Genomic DNA, 19,708 nt, shown 5'->3' on the forward strand with positions numbered 1-19,708 from the left:
GCAGTGAGGACAGGTTGTACAGCATTTGATGTAGAGTGACGTGCTGCAGTGAGGACAGGTTGTACAGCATTTGATGTAGAATGACGTGCTGCAGTGAGGACAGGTTGTACAGCATTTGATGTAGAGTGATGTGCTGCAGTGAGGACAGGTTGTACAGCATTTGATGTAGTGACATGCTGCAGTGAGGACAGGTTGTACAGCATTTGATGTAGAGTGATGTGCTGCAGTGAGGACAGGTTGTACAGCATTTGATGTAGAGTGATGTGCTGCAGTGAGGACAGGTTGTACAGCATTTGATGTAGTGATGTGCTGCAGTGAGGACAGGTTGTACAGCATTTGATGTAGTGGTGTGCTGCAGTGAGGACAGGTTGTACAGCATTTGATGTAGAGTGACGTGCTGCAGTGAGGACAGGTTGTACAGCATTTGATGTAGAGTGATGTGCTGCAGTGAGGACAGGTTGTACAGCATTTGATGTAGTGTGACGTGCTGCGGTGAGGACAGGTTGTACAGCATTTGATGTAGAGTGACGTGCTGCAGTGAGGACAGGTTGTACAGCATTTGATGTAGTGTGACGTGCTGCGGTGAGGACAGGTTGTACAGCATTTGATGTAGAGTGATGTGCTGCAGTGAGGACAGGTTTTACAGCATTTGATGTAGTGATGTGCTGCAGTGAGAACAGGTTGTACAGCATTTGATGTAGTGATGTGCTGCAGTGAGGACAGGTTGTACAGCATTTGATGTAGAGTGACGTGCTGCAGTGAGGACAGGTTGTACAGCATTTGATGAAGTGATGTGCTGCAGTGAGGACAGGTTGTACAGCATTTGATGTAGAGTGATGTGGTGCAGTGAGGACAGGTTGTACAGCATTTGATGTAGAGTGATGTGCTGCAGTGAGGACAGGTTGTACAGCATTTGATGTAGAGTGATGTGCTGCAGTGAGGACAGGTTGTACAGCATTTGATGTAGAGTGATGTGCTGCAGTGAGGACAGGTTGTACAGCATTTGATGTAGAGTGATGTGCTGCAGTGAGGACAGGTTGTACAGCATTTGATGTAGAATGACGTGCTGCAGTGAGGACAGGTTGTACAGCATTTGATGTAGAGTGACGTGCTGCAGTGAGGACAGGTTGTACAGCATTTGATGTAGAGTGACGTGCTGCAGTGAGGACAGGTTGTACAGCATTTGATGTAGAGTGATGTGCTGCAGTGAGGACAGGTTGTACAGCATTTCATGTAGTGATGTGCTGCAGTGAGGACAGGTTGTACAGCATTTGATGTAGAGTGACGTGCTGCAGTGAGGACAGGTTGTACAGCATTTGATGTAGAATGACGTGCTGCAGTGAGGACAGGTTGTACAGCATTTGATGTAGAGTGATGTGCTGCAGTGAGGACAGGTTGTACAGCATTTGATGTAGAGTGATGTGCTGCAGTGAGGACAGGTTGTACAGCATTTGATGTAGTGATGTGCTGCAGTGAGGACAGGTTGTACAGCATTTGATGTAGAATGACGTGCTGTAGTGAGGACAGGTTGTACAGCATTTGATGTAGTGATGTGCTGCAGTGAGGACAGGTTGTACAGCATTTGATGTAGAGATGTGCTGCAGTGAGGACAGGTTGTACAGCATTTGATGTAGTGTGACGTGCTGCGGTGAGGACAGGTTGTACAGCATTTGATGTAGAGTGATGTGGTGCAGTGAGGACAGGTTGTACAGCATTTGATGTAGTGGTGTGCTGCAGTGAGGACAGGTTGTACAGCATTTGATGTAGAGTGATGTGCTGCAGTGAGGACAGGTTGTACAGCATTTGATGTAGAGTGATGTGCTGCAGTGAGGACAGGTTGTACAGCATTTGATGTAGAGTGACGTGCTGCGGTGAGGACAGGTTGTACAGCATTTGATGTAGAGTGACGTGCTGCAATGAGGACAGGTTGTACAGCATTTGATGTAGAGTGACGTGCTGCAGTGAGGACAGGTTGTACAGCATTTGATGTAGAGTGATGTGCTGCAGTGAGGACAGGTTGTACAGCATTTGATGTAGAGTGATGTGCTGCAGTGAGGACAGGTTGTACAGCATTTGATGTAGAGTGACGTGCTGCAATGAGGACAGGTTGTACAGCATTTGATGTAGAGTGACGTGCTGCAGTGAGGACAGGTTGTACAGCATTTGATGTAGTGGTGTGCTGCAGTGAGGACAGGTTGTACAGCATTTGATGTAGAGTGATGTGCTGCAGTGAGGACAGGTTGTACAGCATTTGATGTAGAGTGATGTGCTGCAGTGAGGACAGGTTGTACAGCATTTGATGTAGAGTGACATGCTGCAGTGAGGACAGGTTGTACAGCATTTGATGTAGTGATGTGCTGCAGTGAGGACAAGTTGTACAGCATTTGATGTAGTGATGTGCTGCAGTGAGGACAGGTTGTACAGCATTTGATGTAGAGTGATGTGCTGCAGTGAGGGCAGGTTGTACAGCATTTGATGTAGTGATGTGCTGCAGTGAGGACAAGTTGTACAGCATTTGATGTAGAGTGACGTGCTGCAGTGAGGACAGGTTGTACAGCATTTGATGTAGAGTGACGTGCTGCAGTGAGGGCAGGTTGTACAGCATTTGATGTAGAGTGATGTGTTGCAGTGAGGACAGGTTGTACAGCATTTGATGTAGAGTGATGTGCTGCAGTGAGGGCAGGTTGTACAGCATTTGATGTAGAGTGATGTGCTGCAGTGAGGGCAGGTTGTACAGCATTTGATGTAGTGATGTGCTGCAGTGAGGACAGGTTGTACAGCATTTGATGTAGAGTGATGTGCTGCAGTGAGGACAGGTTGTACAGCATTTGATGTAGAGTGATGTGCTGCAGTGAGGACAGGTTGTACAGCATTTGATGTAGAGTGATGTGCTGCAGTGAGGACAGGTTGTACAGCATTTGATGTAGAGTGATGTGCTGCAGTGAGGACAGGTTGTACAGCATTTGATGTAGAGTGACGTGCTGCAGTGAGGACAGGTTGTACAGCATTTGATGTAGAGTGACGTGCTGCAGTGAGGACAGGTTGTACAGCATTTGATGTAGAGTGATGTGCTGCAGTGAGGACAGGTTGTACAGCATTTGATGTAGAGTGACGTGCTGCAGTGAGGACAGGTTGTACAGCATTTGATGTAGAGTGACGTGCTGCAGTGAGGACAGGTTTTACAGCATTTGATGTAGTGATGTGCTGCAGTGAGAACAGGTTGTACAGCATTTGATGTAGTGATGTGCTGCAGTGAGGACAGGTTGTACAGCATTTGATGAAGAGTGACGTGCTGCAGTGAGGACAGGTTGTACAGCATTTGATGTAGAGTGATGTGCTGCAGTGAGGACAGGTTTTACAGCATTTGATGTAGTGATGTGCTGCAGTGAGAACAGGTTGTACAGCATTTGATGTAGTGATGTGCTGCAGTGAGGACAGGTTGTACAGCATTTGATGTAGAGTGACGTGCTGCAGTGAGGACAGGTTGTACAGCATTTGATGAAGTGATGTGCTGCAGTGAGGGCAGGTTGTACAGCATTTGATGTAGAGTGACGTGCTGCAGTGAGGACAGGTTGTACAGCATTTGATGTAGAGTGATGTGGTGCAGTGAGGACAGGTTGTACAGCATTTGATGTAGAGTGATGTGCTGCAGTGAGGACAGGTTGTACAGCATTTGATGTAGAGTGATGTGCTGCAGTGAGGACAGGTTGTACAGCATTTGATGTAGAGTGATGTGCTGCAGTGAGGACAGGTTGTACAGCATTTCATGTAGTGATGTGCTGCAGTGAGGACAGGTTGTACAGCATTTGATGTAGAATGACGTGCTGCAGTGAGGACAGGTTGTACAGCATTTGATGTAGAGTGACGTGCTGCAGTGAGGACAGGTTGTACAGCATTTGATGTAGAGTGACGTGCTGCAGTGAGGACAGGCTGTACAGCATTTGATGTAGAGTGATGTGCTGCAGTGAGGACAGGTTGTACAGCATTTCATGTAGTGATGTGCTGCAGTGAGGACAGGTTGTACAGCATTTGATGTAGAGTGACGTGCTGCAGTGAGGACAGGTTGTACAGCATTTGATGTAGAATGACGTGCTGCAGTGAGGACAGGTTGTACAGCATTTGATGTAGAATGACGTGCTGCAGTGAGGACAGGTTGTACAGCATTTGATGTAGAGTGATGTGCTGCAGTGAGGACAGGTTGTACAGCATTTGATGTAGTGACATGCTGCAGTGAGGACAGGTTGTACAGCATTTGATGTAGAGTGATGTGCTGCAGTGAGGACAGGTTGTACAGCATTTGATGTAGAGTGATGTGCTGCAGTGAGGACAGGTTGTACAGCATTTGATGTAGTGATGTGCTGCAGTGAGGACAGGTTGTACAGCATTTGATGTAGAGTGACGTGCTGCAGTGAGGACAGGTTGTACAGCATTTGATGTAGAGTGATGTGCTGCAGTGAGGACAGGTTGTACAGCATTTGATGTAGAGTGATGTGCTGCAGTGAGGACAGGTTGTACAGCATTTGATGTAGTGTGACGTGCTGCGGTGAGGACAGGTTGTACAGCATTTGATGTAGAGTGACGTGCTGCAGTGAGGACAGGTTGTACAGCATTTGATGTAGTGTGACGTGCTGCGGTGAGGACAGGTTGTACAGCATTTGATGTAGAATGACGTGCTGCAGTGAGGACAGGTTTTACAGCATTTGATGTAGTGATGTGCTGCAGTGAGAACAGGTTGTACAGCATTTGATGTAGTGATGTGCTGCAGTGAGGACAGGTTGTACAGCATTTGATGTAGAGTGACGTGCTGCAGTGAGGACAGGTTGTACAGCATTTGATGAAGTGATGTGCTGCAGTGAGGACAGGTTGTACAGCATTTGATGTAGAGTGATGTGGTGCAGTGAGGACAGGTTGTACAGCATTTGATGTAGAGTGATGTGCTGCAGTGAGGACAGGTTGTACAGCATTTGATGTAGAGTGATGTGCTGCAGTGAGGACAGGTTGTACAGCATTTGATGTAGAGTGATGTGCTGCAGTGAGGACAGGTTGTACAGCATTTGATGTAGAGTGATGTGCTGCAGTGAGGACAGGTTGTACAGCATTTGATGTAGAATGACGTGCTGCAGTGAGGACAGGTTGTACAGCATTTGATGTAGAGTGACGTGCTGCAGTGAGGACAGGTTGTACAGCATTTGATGTAGAGTGACGTGCTGCAGTGAGGACAGGCTGTACAGCATTTGATGTAGAGTGATGTGCTGCAGTGAGGACAGGTTGTACAGCATTTCATGTAGTGATGTGCTGCAGTGAGGACAGGTTGTACAGCATTTGATGTAGAGTGACGTGCTGCAGTGAGGACAGGTTGTACAGCATTTGATGTAGAATGACGTGCTGCAGTGAGGACAGGTTGTACAGCATTTGATGTAGAGTGATGTGCTGCAGTGAGGACAGGTTGTACAGCATTTGATGTAGAGTGATGTGCTGCAGTGAGGACAGGTTGTACAGCATTTGATGTAGTGATGTGCTGCAGTGAGGACAGGTTGTACAGCATTTGATGTAGAATGACGTGCTGTAGTGAGGACAGGTTGTACAGCATTTGATGTAGTGATGTGCTGCAGTGAGGACAGGTTGTACAGCATTTGATGTAGAGATGTGCTGCAGTGAGGACAGGTTGTACAGCATTTGATGTAGTGTGACGTGCTGCGGTGAGGACAGGTTGTACAGCATTTGATGTAGAGTGATGTGGTGCAGTGAGGACAGGTTGTACAGCATTTGATGTAGAGATGTGCTGCAGTGAGGACAGGTTGTACAGCATTTGATGTAGTGTGACGTGCTGCAGTGAGGACAGGTTGTACAGCATTTGATGTAGAGTGACGTGCTGCGGTGAGGACAGGTTGTACAGCATTTGATGTAGTGATGTGCTGCGGTGAGGACAGGTTGTACAGCATTTGATGTAGAGTGACGTGCTGCAGTGAGGACAGGTTGTACAGCATTTGATGTAGAGTGACGTGCTGCAATGAGGACAGGTTGTACAGCATTTGATGTAGAGTGATGTGCTGCAGTGAGGACAGGTTGTACAGCATTTGATGTAGAGTGACGTGCTGCAGTGAGGACAGGTTGTACAGCATTTGATGTAGAGTGATGTGCTGCAGTGAGGACAGGTTGCACAGCATTTGATGTAGAGAAATGTGACTTAATGGTGGATACATTTACAATGAGCTTCCCATAGGGAGAGTAAATATCCTCCATCACCTGTATCTTCTCTCTTACCACTGTCAGTTACCATGTGTCTAATGCAGTGAGTGCAGGAGGAAGTGTAGTGTGGCACATTCTCTGACCACTGCACTTACTCCTGCACTTAGTGTATAAGCATCACAGTTAGTAGACGTGTGCAGAGAGGTTCCGGGTAGGGAGAGTAAATATCCTCCATCACCTGTATCTTCTCTCTATCCACTGTCAGTTACCATGTGTCTAATGCAGTGAGTGCAGGAGGAAGTGTAGTGTGGCACATTCTCCGATCACTGCACTTCCTCCTGCACTTAGTGTATAAGCATCACAGTTAGTAGACGTGTGCAGAGAGGTTCCGGGTAGGGAGAATAAATATCCTCCATCACCTGTATCTTCTCTCTTTCCACTGTCAGTTACCATGTGTCTAATGCAGTGAGTGCAGGAGGAAGTGTAGTGTGGCACATTCTCCGATCACTGCACTTCCTCCTGCACTTAGTGTATAAGCATCACAGTTAGTAGACGTGTGCAGAGAGGTTCCGGGTAGGGAGAGTAAATATCCTCCATCACCTGTATCTTCTCTCTTACCACTGTCAGTTACCATGTGTCTAATGCAGTGAGTGCAGGAGGAAGTGTAGCGACTGAAAGCGTGAAAAGAGAATAAAGTAGCACTAATACACTGTATTAACTATTACACTCATCATCCTAGCTCTAGCGCTAGGGTCTTCTACATACAGCCAGTGTTCTTGGGAATCCCCCGTTCCTCTCACCATGGGATGGAGTAATGGAGGGAGATTGTTGCATGTAATAGGTCCTAGGTTCTCCTGATGACACTCTAACCCCCTGCACCGCGTTTATATAACAGCAAATGGCATAGTGTTACCAGCTCTGTATTACGAGCTAGCAATTACCCAGGAAAATGGCTGTATGGGGCAACTCCCGGGGAACTGCTAGGGGTAAGAGCAAGCTTATGTGGCGGTTAGGGCTATAACGGAAGGAGAAGGCATCACTGAGGAATGAGGAGCCCTGGACATGAACAGTAAAAAAATTAATATACAACTAAAGACCAAAAGATGAAAACCGTCCTTTCCAACACATCATGGGAGAGTGAGACATGAGTGATATATGTGGACCTGTACTAAGTAGGAGCAGCCATGATTGCTCGCACTCAGGTGGTGCTGAAATCACTGAGGGCACAGAGGGTTCTATAATAATGTAACTGTGCTATACTGGGCTCTGTATGTGGATGAGGTACATTGCTATTTGTGTAAAGAAGTCTGTGACTTGGGCCCTGGGATGGACTTTCACAGAAACATGGCAGCATGCAGTGACATATCAACAGGCAATCATAGCGGGACAATACTACGCTTTTCCTTAGCAGCACTCACAGGTAGATCCTAGTTACTAACAGGCTAAAACCAAAATCTTTAGATTGTTTCATTTGTATTACAATGAAGTGCAGTGAATGTGCTCCCCATGTGCAGAACACTGTGGTATTACGGTGCAACGTCTGGCTAGTCTGTCCAGCACACAAGCGCCATGCTCGGGACACCTTCAACTAACTCCTCCTCTCGGCCTGCGCAAGCCGCTGCGCCCCACCAAAGTCTGTCATCTTGCTCCATAAACTCAAATGGTTCAGCAAGAATCTACCACTACCGAGGCGCACTACAAATCCCAGATTCTCCTACACTGTGTAGCAGCCGGAATTTTCTCCTCAGAGTGAGATCTGACATATGGAAGACGTTAATATCAACACTCAGCAACATTTCATGCTCTAATACATCTCCTACACAGCACTTGTCATACAGCTCTATTCATTGTTCTAAACAATCCTCACATTAGCACAAGACTGGGCCGGATCGGGGCCTGAGCAGGTGACGGGCCGGGTGTCATTCTCCATGCATCACACCGGCTTTCTGGTACACATATGGCTCATATTAGGGCAACGTATGTTTTCATGATATTTAAGCAATGTAAATCCATGAGCAACTTTCAGTCAAGCGAGGAGGGAAGGGTCTGACAGTCGCACGCATTGTGCCCCGAACATGAGATAAGCGTTTGTGATGGATTTCATCCTGGGTTTTGTTTAATTCCACGGGTGAGACTAGAGATAAATCAGGGATCTGGTTATTTTCTGGGACTGACATAAAAAAATAAATGATTAAAACAACTGAACTTTGTATTACTCAACGTGTCTCACACAATTATCTGCAGAAGGTAACATTACATGTATTCATCAGGGTAATTATATGAGATCATGCGGTGGGGGATATGGAGACCCTGAGCTTTGTTACCGTGGAAAGTCATGATGACATCGCAGTAAGAGGCCTTGTCGGTCTCACCCCTCTCAGGCTGAGAATGAACCGATGTGGAGCATGGCTTCCTCCTCTCCCCAGGAACCTGATCTATAGATTATTCCTGTACGATTACATTGTAGAGTACATACATCACACTGTATATGCAGCTCTGTGGGACTGAAGAACAGCTGCAGCGTATAAACCAGCAGACGATAATACGGGACGTTTCTCACTATCACTCCGGATTCTGGGCAATCACTAAATGTTTTTGGAATAGTCCAAGCTCTTCATTGAAGATAGTGAGAGGTGTCTGCGGCCTGTTGCTGAGATCTTACTTCTGCATACACATTACTACGGCCATACACAGAGTACAGTAAGTGTGATGGGACGGTGACTGCACAAACAATCCAATATGGTCATAATGAGACCGATCTTCTGCCTGTCTTTATCAACAAGATAAAGATGATGTTTCGACAGCATATGGGCACCTCACCAAAGCGTGACCCAATTGGCCGGCTGGATCATATGGGCACCTTACCAACGCATGACCCAACTGGTCAGCTGGATCATATGGGCACCTTACCAAAGCGTGACCCAACTGGCCAGATGGATCATATGGGCACCTTACCAACGCGTGACCCAACTGGTCGGCTAGATCATATGGGCACCTTACCAATTCATAACCCAACTGGTCAGCTGGATCATATGGGCACCTTATCAAAGCGTGACCCAATTGGCCGGCTGGATCATATGGGCACCTTACCAACGCATGACCCAACTGGTCAGCTGGATCATATGGGCACCTTACCAAAGCGTGACCCAACTGGCCAGATGGATCATATGGGCACCTTACCAACGCGTGACCCAACTGGTCGGCTAGATCATATGGGCACCTTACCAATTCATAACCCAACTGGTCAGCTGGATCACATGGGCACCTTACAGACGCGTGACCCAACTGACTGGCTGTATCATATGGGCACCTTACAGACGCGTGACCCAACTGGCTGGCTGGACCATATGTGCACCTTACCAACGCATGACCCAACTGGTCAGCTGGATCATATGGGCACCTTACCAAAGCGTGACCCAACTGGCCAGATGGATCATATGGGCACCTTACCAACGCGTGACCCAACTGGTCGGCTAGATCATATGGGCACCTTACCAATTCATAACCCAACTGGTCAGCTGGATCATATGGGCACCTTACAGATGCGTGACCAAACTGATTGGCTGTATCATATGGGCACCTTACAGACGCGTGACCCAACTGGCTGGCTGGACCATATGGGCACCTTATTGACGTGTGAATGAATTGGACAGAAATGTTATCTATGTACAAGATAAAAATAAAAACAAAATTAATATAAGGGGCTTGTTTACTGCTTCAATGATTCTGGAGAGTGAGGGAACATTAGGACTGTGGCCCTCATTCAGAGTCAGTCGCAAGAAGCGACCGCTCTCTCTGAATAAGGGCGGCCACTTAATTTTGAAGTGCGGCCTCCTGGTCGTTAGGTAAGCTGTGGGTTACCACCCACAGCTTAGCGACCGACCAGGTTGATGGTCGCGAAGGTGAACACCATCGCGACCTGCGAGGAGACCCTATGGTTGGGTCTCGGCAGCCGCAAGCCCCAGGGAGCTTCCTGCTCTGATCCGAGCAGGAAGCTCCCCACTGACATCACTGATGAGGTCAGTGCAGCCACCCATAAAACGGTAGGCAATCCTTAAGGAACGCCTCCGTTTTGGAAACCAGCCCCCCTGGCCCGCCAACAAAACGGGGCGAGCTGTCGATCAACATCGACAGCCGCCCCTTTTGTAGAGAGCTCCAGAGCTCCCTGGGGCTTGCGGCTGCCGGGCTTGCGCACGCGCAGTGCGGCTGCAGGGCTAACTATCGACCTGGTTGCGAGCACATCGGTGCTTGCGACCGGGTCTGAATGAGACCCTGTGTGCGCTGCATGGGAGTCAGCCCAGTTATAGAGGGACGAGCACAGCCTGGAATAGCCTGGATCTGGTTTTGACTTTTAAATTGGGATCATATATTGTTCATCCACATAAATTAGCTGTAACCATGAGCTATATTAGCGATGAGGAATGGCACTTCTCCATAGGTTTTAATCGTATGTTAAGACACATGCAACTCAAAAAATCTAACGAAGGGCATAATTCAGCAAGGATCGCAGCTGCGTAATAGCACGCAATAGAGTTGCAAAAATAAGCTACTGTCTGCAACCGCTCAGCCAGCATAGAGACGCCCACTACTGCTATCTCACATCTGTAATACCTCACAGTCCTGTGTATACATCTGTAACATCATCCACAGCACAGCCAGCATAGAGACACCCACTACTGCTATCTCACATCTGTAATACCTCACAGTCCTGTGTATACATCTGTAACATCAGCCACAGCTCAGCCAGCATAGAGACACCCACTACTGCTATCTCACATCTGTAATACCTCACAGTCCTGTGTATACATCTGTAACATCAGCCACAGCTCAGCCAGCATAGACACCGCACTACTGCTATCTCACATCTGTAATACCTCACAGTCCTGTGTATACATCTGTAACATCAGCCACAGCTCAGCCAGCAAAGACACCGCACTACTGCTATCTCACATCTGTAATACCTCACAGTCCTGTGTATACATCTGTAACATCAGCCACAGCACAGCCAGCATAGAGACACCCACTACTGCTATCTCACATCTGTAATACCTCACAGTCCTGTGTATACATCTGTAACATCAGCCACAGCTCAGCCAGCATAGAGACGCCCACTACTGCTATCTCACATCTGTAATACCTCACAGTCCTGTGTATACATCTGTAACATCAGCCACAGCTCAGCCAGCATAGAGACACCCACTACTGCTATCTCACATCTGTAATACCTCACAGTCCTGTGTATACATCTGTAACATCAGCCACAGCACAGCCAGCATAGAGACACCCACTACTGCTATCTCACATCTGTAATACCTCACAGTCCTGTGTATACATCTGTAACATCAGCCACAGCTCAGCCAGCATAGAGACGCCCACTACTGCTATCTCACATCTGTAATACCTCACAGTCCTGTGTATACATCTGTAACATCATCCACAGCACAGCCAGCATAGAGACACCCACTACTACTATCTCACATTTGTAATACCTCACAGTCCTGTGTATACATCTGTAACATCAGCCACAGCACAGCCAGCATAGAGACACCCACTACTGCTATCTCACATCTGTAATACCTCACAGTCCTGTGTATACATCTGTAACATCAGCCACCGCTCAGCCAGCATAGACACCCACTACTGCTCTCACATCTGTAATACCTCACAGTCCTGTGTATACATCTGTAACATCAGCCACAGCACAGCCAGCATAGAGACACCCACTACTGCTATCTCACATCTGTAATACCTCACAGTCCTGTGTATACATCTGTAACATCAGCCACAGCACAGCCAGCATAGAGACACCCACTACTGCCATCTCACATCTGTAATACCTCACAGTCCTGTGTATACATCTGTAACATCAGCCACAGCACAGCCAGCATAGAGACCCCACTACTGCTATCTCACTTCTGTAATACCTCACAGTCCTGTGTATACATCAGAAACATCAGCCACAGCTCAGCCAGCATAGAGACACCCACTACTGCTATCTCACATCCGTAATACCTCACAGTCCTGTGTATACATCTGTAACATCAGCCACAGCACAGCCAGCATAGAGACACCCACTACTGCTATCTCACATCCGTAATACCTCACAGTCCTGTGTATACATCTGTAACATCAGCCACAGCACAGCCAGCATAGAGACACCCACTACTGCTATCTCACATCTATAATATCTCACAGTCCTGTGTATATATCTGTAACATCAGCCACAGCACAGCCAGCATAGAGACGCCCACTACTGCTTTCTCACATCTGTAATACCTCACAGTCCTGTGTATACATCTGTAACATCAGCCACAGCTCAGCCAGCATAGAGACACCCACTACTGCTATCTCACATCTGTAATACCTCACAGTCCTGTGTATACATCTGTAACATTAGCCACAGCTCAGCCAGCATAGAGACACCCACTACTGCTATCTCACATCTGTAATACCTCACAGTCCTGTGTATACATCAGTAACATCAGCCACAGCTCAGCCAGCATAGAGACACCCACTACTGCTATCTCACATCTGTAATACCTCACAGTCCTGTGTATACATCTGTAACATCAGCCACAGCTCATCCAGCATAGAGACACCCACTACTGCTATCTCACATCCGTAATACCTCACAGTCCTGTGTATACATCTGTAACATCAGCCACAGCACAGCCAGCATAGAGACACCCACTACTGCTATCTCACATCTGTAATACCTCACAGTCCTGTGTATACATCTGTAACATCAGTCACAGCACAGCCAGCATAGACACCCACTACTGCTATCTCACATCTGTAATACCTCACAGTCCTGTGTATACATCTGTAACATCAGCCACAGCACAGCCAGCATAGAGACACCCACTACTGCTATCTCACATCTGTAATACCTCACAGTCCTGTGTATACATCTGTAACATCAGCCACAGCTCAGCCAGCATAGAGACACCCACTACTGCTATCTCACATCTGTAATACCTCACAGTCCTGTGTATACATCGGTAACATCAGCCACAGCTCAGCCAGCATAGAGACACCCACTACTGCTATCTCACATCTGTAATACCACAGTCCTGTGTATACATCTGTAACATCAGCCACAGCACAGCCAGCATAGAGACACCCACTACTGCTATCTCACATCTGTAATACCTCACAGTCCTGTGTATACATCTGTAACATCAGCCACAGCACAGCCAGCATAGAGACCCCACTACTGCTATCTCACATCTGTAATACCTCACAGTCATGTGTATACATCTGTAACATCAGCCACAGCTCAGCCAGCATAGAGACCCCACTACTGCTATCTCACATCTGTAATACCTCACAGTCCTGTGTATACATCTGTAACATCAGCCACAGCTCAGCCAGCATAGAGACACCCACTACTGCTATCTCACATCTGTAATACCTCACAGTCCTGTGTATACATCGGTAACATCAGCCACAGCTCAGCCAGCATAGAGACGCCCACTACTGCTATCTCACATCTTTACTACCTCACAGTACTGTGTATACATCTGTAACATCAGCCACAGCTCAGCCAGCATAGAGACACCCACTACTGCTATCTCACATCTGTAATACCTCACAGTCCTGTGTATACATCTGTAACATCAGCCACAGCTCAGCCAGCATAGAGACCCCACTACTGCTATCTCACATCTGTAATACCTCACAGTCCTGTGTATACATCTGTAACATCAGCCACAGCTCAGCCAGCATAGAGACCCCACTACTGCTATCTCACATCTGTAATACCTCACAGTCCTGTGTATATATCTGTAACATCAGCCACAGCACAGCCAGCATAGAGACACCCACTACTGCTATCTCACATCTGTAATACCTCACAGTCCTGTGTATATATCTGTAACATCAGCCACAGCACAGCCAGCATAGAGACACCCACTACTACTATCTCACATCTGTAATACCTCACAGTCCTGTGTATACATCTGTAACATCAGCCACAGCACAGCCAGCATAGAGACACCCACTACTGCTATCTCACATCTGTAATACCTCACAGTCCTGTGTATACATCTGTAACATCAGCCACAGCTCAGCCAGCATAGAGACGCCCACTACTGCTATCTCACATCTGTAATACCTCACAGTCCTGTGTATACATCTGTAACATCAGCCACAGCTCAGCCAGCATAGAGACCCCACTACTGCTATCTCACATCTGTAATACCTCACAGTCCTGTGTACACTTCTGTAACATCAGTCACAGCACAGCCAGCATAGAGACACCCACTACTGCTATCTCACATCTGTAATACCTCACAGTCCTGTGTATACATCTGTAACATCAGCCACAGCTCAGCCAGCATAGAGACCCCACTACTGCTATCTCACATCTGTAATACCTCACAGTCCTGTGTATACATCTGTAACATCAGCCACAGCTCAGCCAGCATAGAGACACCCACTACTGCTATCTCACATCTGTAATACCTCACAGTCCTGTGTATACATCTGTAACATCAGCCACAGCACAGCCAGCATAGAGACACCCACTACTGCTATCTCACATCTGTAATACCTCACAGTCCTGTGTATACATCTGTAACATCAGTCACAGCACAGCCAGCATAGACACCCACTACTGCTATCTCACATCTGTAATACCTCACAGTCCTGTGTATACATCTGTAACATCAGCCACAGCACAGCCAGCATAGAGACACCCACTACTGCTATCTCACATCTGTAATACCTCACAGTCCTGAGTATACATCTGTAACATCAGCCACAGCACAGCCAGCATAGACACCCACTACTGCTATCTCACATCCGTAATACCTCACAGTCCTATTTCCTAACCCTCCCTTAGGGGTGCCTAACCATAACCTTCCCCCCCAGTGCCTAACCCTAATCCCCCCTGTAAGAGCCTAAACCTAACCCCCCTTCCCCGCCGCCTAAACCTAAGTCACCCGGGGGGTTGCCTAACCCTAAGTCCCCCTGGGGGTGCCTAACGCTAACCCCCCCTTCCCCTAGCCTAAACCTAACCTCCCGGGGGGGTGCCTAATCCTAAGTCCTCCCCGGGAACCCTAAACCTAACCCTCCCCTCCCTGCCCCCCCCGCGGCTATCCAGGCTCAGCGTCCCTTCGATCGGGATGCCGGGCGTCAGGCTCCCGGCGTATGTCTAATGACAGGCGTCAGCATATCGATGCCTGTCTTTAGACCCTTGCCGGGATATGACAGTCGGGAAGCCAGCTGTCGGGATTAGGTCCGCCGCCTTCCAGACTGCATACCGGACAGGCACGCCTGCGTTTCTCCAACCACTGCTCCGTCACCCCCCAAATGCTAACGGCCTGTAACTCTGCGATGAATTCCACAGTGCGTCCGTAATCGCAGTTGATCTGCGTGCGCGGTTGCAGCTGTGATCCATGCTGAATCAGGCCCTAAGAGCGCAATACTGCGGACAGCATCTTCCTTGTTGCGCTGAACGCTAATTTAGGCCCAAAATGTTTATAACTATATTTTATTGAAACCATGAAAATGTTGTTATTGGAGGAACTGGTGACAAAGACAGAATACGGCACATTTCTAGGCCTCAGAAGGACCTGTGCAGGGGGAATGTCTGCGGACACAGTACAGGGGAACATGAACCCTCACCTTCGGCACTCGCTTTCTTGGTAACGTTAAATTGAGGTAATTGTTAGTGAGCAAGTTGGATGGCTTTGAAGTAAATGCATCCATCTTCTTCTCAATGTTTCTCGGTGAGGAATCTGTGAAAAAAAGGAGTCACAGGTGAACTACAGATACCAGCAATGGTTCTCCGTGTACAGTCACTCAGGTGATCCTAACCGGGCTCCGCAGGAGAAATAGGTGCAGTGGAGCAAGCGCAGTAACAACGAGACTGTTTGCGGCTACAAGAAGTCACTTACCTGCTGGCCTCAGGGGGGATCCTCTGAACAATTCGTAGAACTTAGAGAGGTACAGGACCATGCTGAGTTTGTCGGGCTCTTCCATAGATGCCATGTTTTGCCCTGTGGTAATGGGAGAGATTCCAAACTCTTTCTCCGCAATGTCAAACGCCAACTGGTTGCACCGGACAATATCGTCTTCATTCAAGGAGTCAAAGTCACTGAGGAATAAACAGTTTTCAGAAGAAGAATGTTCACAAACAGCGACATAATATGTGTGAATATAAAAATAGGAGATTTCTGTGCAAATTAAATATTTCTGCTGATTTCTGAGTTTCTCACATGTATACTTCTAGCTTCTGTTCATGGCTCTCTCTAATAACACAAGCTACGTACTTTTACAGCTATTATGAAACGTAGGACAGGAAACGTAGGTACTTCTGAGGCTCACTTCAAGCTTACAAAACTGTCCTATAGTATAACTTCACATAGTGCAACCAGTGTGCTAACAATGACCGAATAGAAAGGATGACTATTGTTACATTAAACGCTTTACTATAGTCTACCCTCAACCATAGGTATCCATGTAACGAGGACAAGCGATCAATGGAACCGTAGCGGATTTAATAAGCCATTGCCAGTTCCACTGTACCGGCAGTGTGTACTTATAAGAGCATGGCTTAATCTTTGAGGTAAGCATACCCTACTGGCACCATCAACTAGACAGGGTCATGAGAAGAATCAGCATCAGGCTGACAAAGTTACCAGGAGATCCAGCAGTGAGCCCCCAGGTTTAGCATGCAGAAGTCATGGGAAGACACTTGATCTCATGGTTCCTCAATACCATTTCCAAGATAAATGTATATGGTACGTTTTTGTGTATTTGGAGTATGTCCATATGCTGCTACAGCTGACGGCGATCTGGTCTCACCAATGGAAACTATACGCAAACTGTGGAGCATCTAGAGAAGACTCACATGAGGTCTGGCCGGAAGTGGTGGATTAAGGCACAAAGAGCGAGGCCACTTTTCCAGGAGCTGGTCAGGTTTGTGACATTGACATTCCTGTAGCCCTCAGTCTGCTTCTGACACCAAGTCAAGAGTTTGTTTGGTCTAATATCGGACTCTGAGGGGAGAAGAAGAGCAGGTCAACAAGTGTGACTGAGAGGTAGATGAGCGGGACATACAGTGCATCCCTGACGTACCGTGCCTGGTGACCCCCACTGATCTCCGGATGGAGCTCACTCTCTCCAGGGGGCAGCCTTGCAGCTCACTGGTGAAGTATAAATGTTTTACCTGCAACAAAAACAAAAAAAGAAACATTTCCCAATACAGAGTCACAGGATAGCTACATCTTCTATTGTAAACACACCTGTCACTTTAATCTATAAAATCGGAATAGGAGTTATTACTACTATTGTAAAATGTGACTCTAATTTACAATGCTGCTGTTTAGTGTCTAGATTTTATCATCTAAAATTCTCCAATCTTGAAACTCTGAAAAGCTGAGCAGTAAAATAAAACCACTTCTACGGTGTGACCTGTCACTGCAGCCGGGGAAATCCTGGAGAAATGGCCATTTTGACTCCACTGCTGCTTTTATTCTATATTTCCGGAATAGCAAAAATTTCTTACAGAAGAATACATGAAAATAGTTTATAATTATATTACACCCCTGTAATACTACAATTACTGGCTGTATTACCTGCACAGTGCTGAGGGCAGATACAGTTACTAGCAGGGCTATTACTGCTCAGCTATCGCCAGGAAATACAGAACACATCTGTATCACTAGTTATGTAACGGCATTTATAGTATCAGCAGAACAGGTTTTCCCATCTCACCTCTCCCTGTTAGGGACATACGTTATTCAGTAAAGTTCATGTTTTGATTCTGATAACGCTCGTTCCCGCAGATCTGTGATTTCTACCAATATCACGGAGCCCATCTAATATCAACAGGGCTTTCTGTATACCCAATGGCAGCCCCATAGCTAATAATAATTTCCCAGCCGTACGGGAGATTAAAGTCAGTACACACAGACACTCAGCCAGATGGACTATCCATCTCCGTGACTCGTACAATGCAGACCCGCGGACCACTGGTCACATTACTAAATTAGGACATCGCTGATAGAGAAAAAAGGATGTGAGTATAACACCAAGATGAAAGGCTCCCACAGCTCATTGTTTCTACATTACTAATAGGAATATGAGCATGGAAACATATATAACAATACCGGGATTTACACACTGTCATAGTTCATTACCAGAACTAACACAGAGCAAAGCGCACAGATGGTATCACATCCAGCGGGACAGGAGCAAGGAGATCTGTCAGTCTGATCCCCACACACGCAGATCTGTCAGTCTGATCCCCACACACGCAGATCTGTCAGTCTGATCCCCAAACACACATATCTGTCAGTCTGATCCCCAAACACGCAGATCTGTCAGTCTGATCCCCAAACACGCAGATCTGTCAGTCTGATCCCCACACACGCAGATCTGTCAGTCTGATCCCCAAACACACATATCTGTCAGTCTGATCCCCAAACACGCAGATCTGTCAGTCTGATCCCCACACACGCAGATCTGTCAGTCTGATCCCCACACACGCAGATCTGTCAGTCTGATCCCCAAACACACATATCTGTCAGTCTGATCCCCAAACACGCAGATCTGTCAGTCTGATCCCCAAACACGCAGATCTGTCAGTCTGATCCCCAAACACGTAGATCTCTCAGTCTGATCCCCAAACAAGCAGATCTCTCAGTCTGATCCCCAAACACGCAGATCTGTCAGTCTGATCCCCAAACACACATATCTGTCAGTCTGATCCCCAAACAACCAGATCTGTCAGTCTGATCCCCAAACAACCAGATCTGTCAGTCTGATCCCCAAACACACAGATCTGTCAGTCTGATCCCCAAACACGCAGATCTATCAGTCTGATCCCCACACACGCAGATCTGTCAGTCTGATCCCCAAACACGCAGATCTGTCAGTCTGATCCCCAAACACGCAGATCTGTCAGTCTGATCCCCAAACACGCAGATCTGTCAGTCTGATCCCCAAACACGCAGATCTGTCAGTCTGATCCCCAAACACGCAGATCTGTCAGTCTGATCCCCAAACACGCAGATCTGTCAGTCTGATCCCCAAACACGCAGATCTGTCAGTCTGATCCCCAAACACGCAGATCTGTCAGTCTGATCCCCAAACACGCAGATCTGTCAGTCTGATCCCCAAACACACATATCTGTCAGTCTGATCCCCAAACACGCAGATCTGTCAGTCTGATCCCCACACACGCAGATCTGTCAGTCTGATCCCCAAACACGCAGATCTGTCAGTCTGATCCCCAAACACGCAGATCTGTCAGTCTGATCCCCAAACATGCAGATCTGTCAGTCTGATCCCCAAACACGTAGATCTCTCAGTCTGATCCCCAAACAAGCAGATCTCTCAGTCTGATCCCCAAACACGCAGATCTGTCAGTCTGATCCCCAAACACACATATCTGTCAGTCTGATCCCCAAACAACCAGATCTGTCAGTCTGATCCCCAAACAACCAGATCTGTCAGTCTGATCCCCAAACACACATATCTGTCAGTATGATCCCCAAACACGCAGATC

General features: G+C 47.3%; 1 protein-coding gene across 1 annotated transcript in view; it reads right to left on the bottom strand.

Moving 5' to 3' along the window:
• Positions 1-19,708, bottom strand: part of MICAL2 (microtubule associated monooxygenase, calponin and LIM domain containing 2) — a gene marked incomplete at its 3' end in the record, with an annotated part of 301,381 nt that overhangs the window by 71,074 nt on the left and 210,599 nt on the right. Inside the window, exons 11-14 of the mRNA XM_088460527.1 lie at positions 17,275-17,365; positions 17,048-17,195; positions 16,092-16,291; positions 15,820-15,932 (exon numbers count right to left, since the gene is read on the bottom strand). Coding sequence (XP_088316653.1) covers positions 15,820-15,932; positions 16,092-16,291; positions 17,048-17,195; positions 17,275-17,365 — 552 coding nt within the window. The remainder of the gene's footprint in view (positions 1-15,819; positions 15,933-16,091; positions 16,292-17,047; positions 17,196-17,274; positions 17,366-19,708) is intronic.

This window comes from Taudactylus pleione, unplaced genomic scaffold, assembly GCF_031769625.1.
Source record: "Taudactylus pleione unplaced genomic scaffold, aTauple2 ptg000047l, whole genome shotgun sequence".
NCBI classification, from domain to species: domain Eukaryota; kingdom Metazoa; phylum Chordata; class Amphibia; order Anura; family Myobatrachidae; genus Taudactylus; species Taudactylus pleione.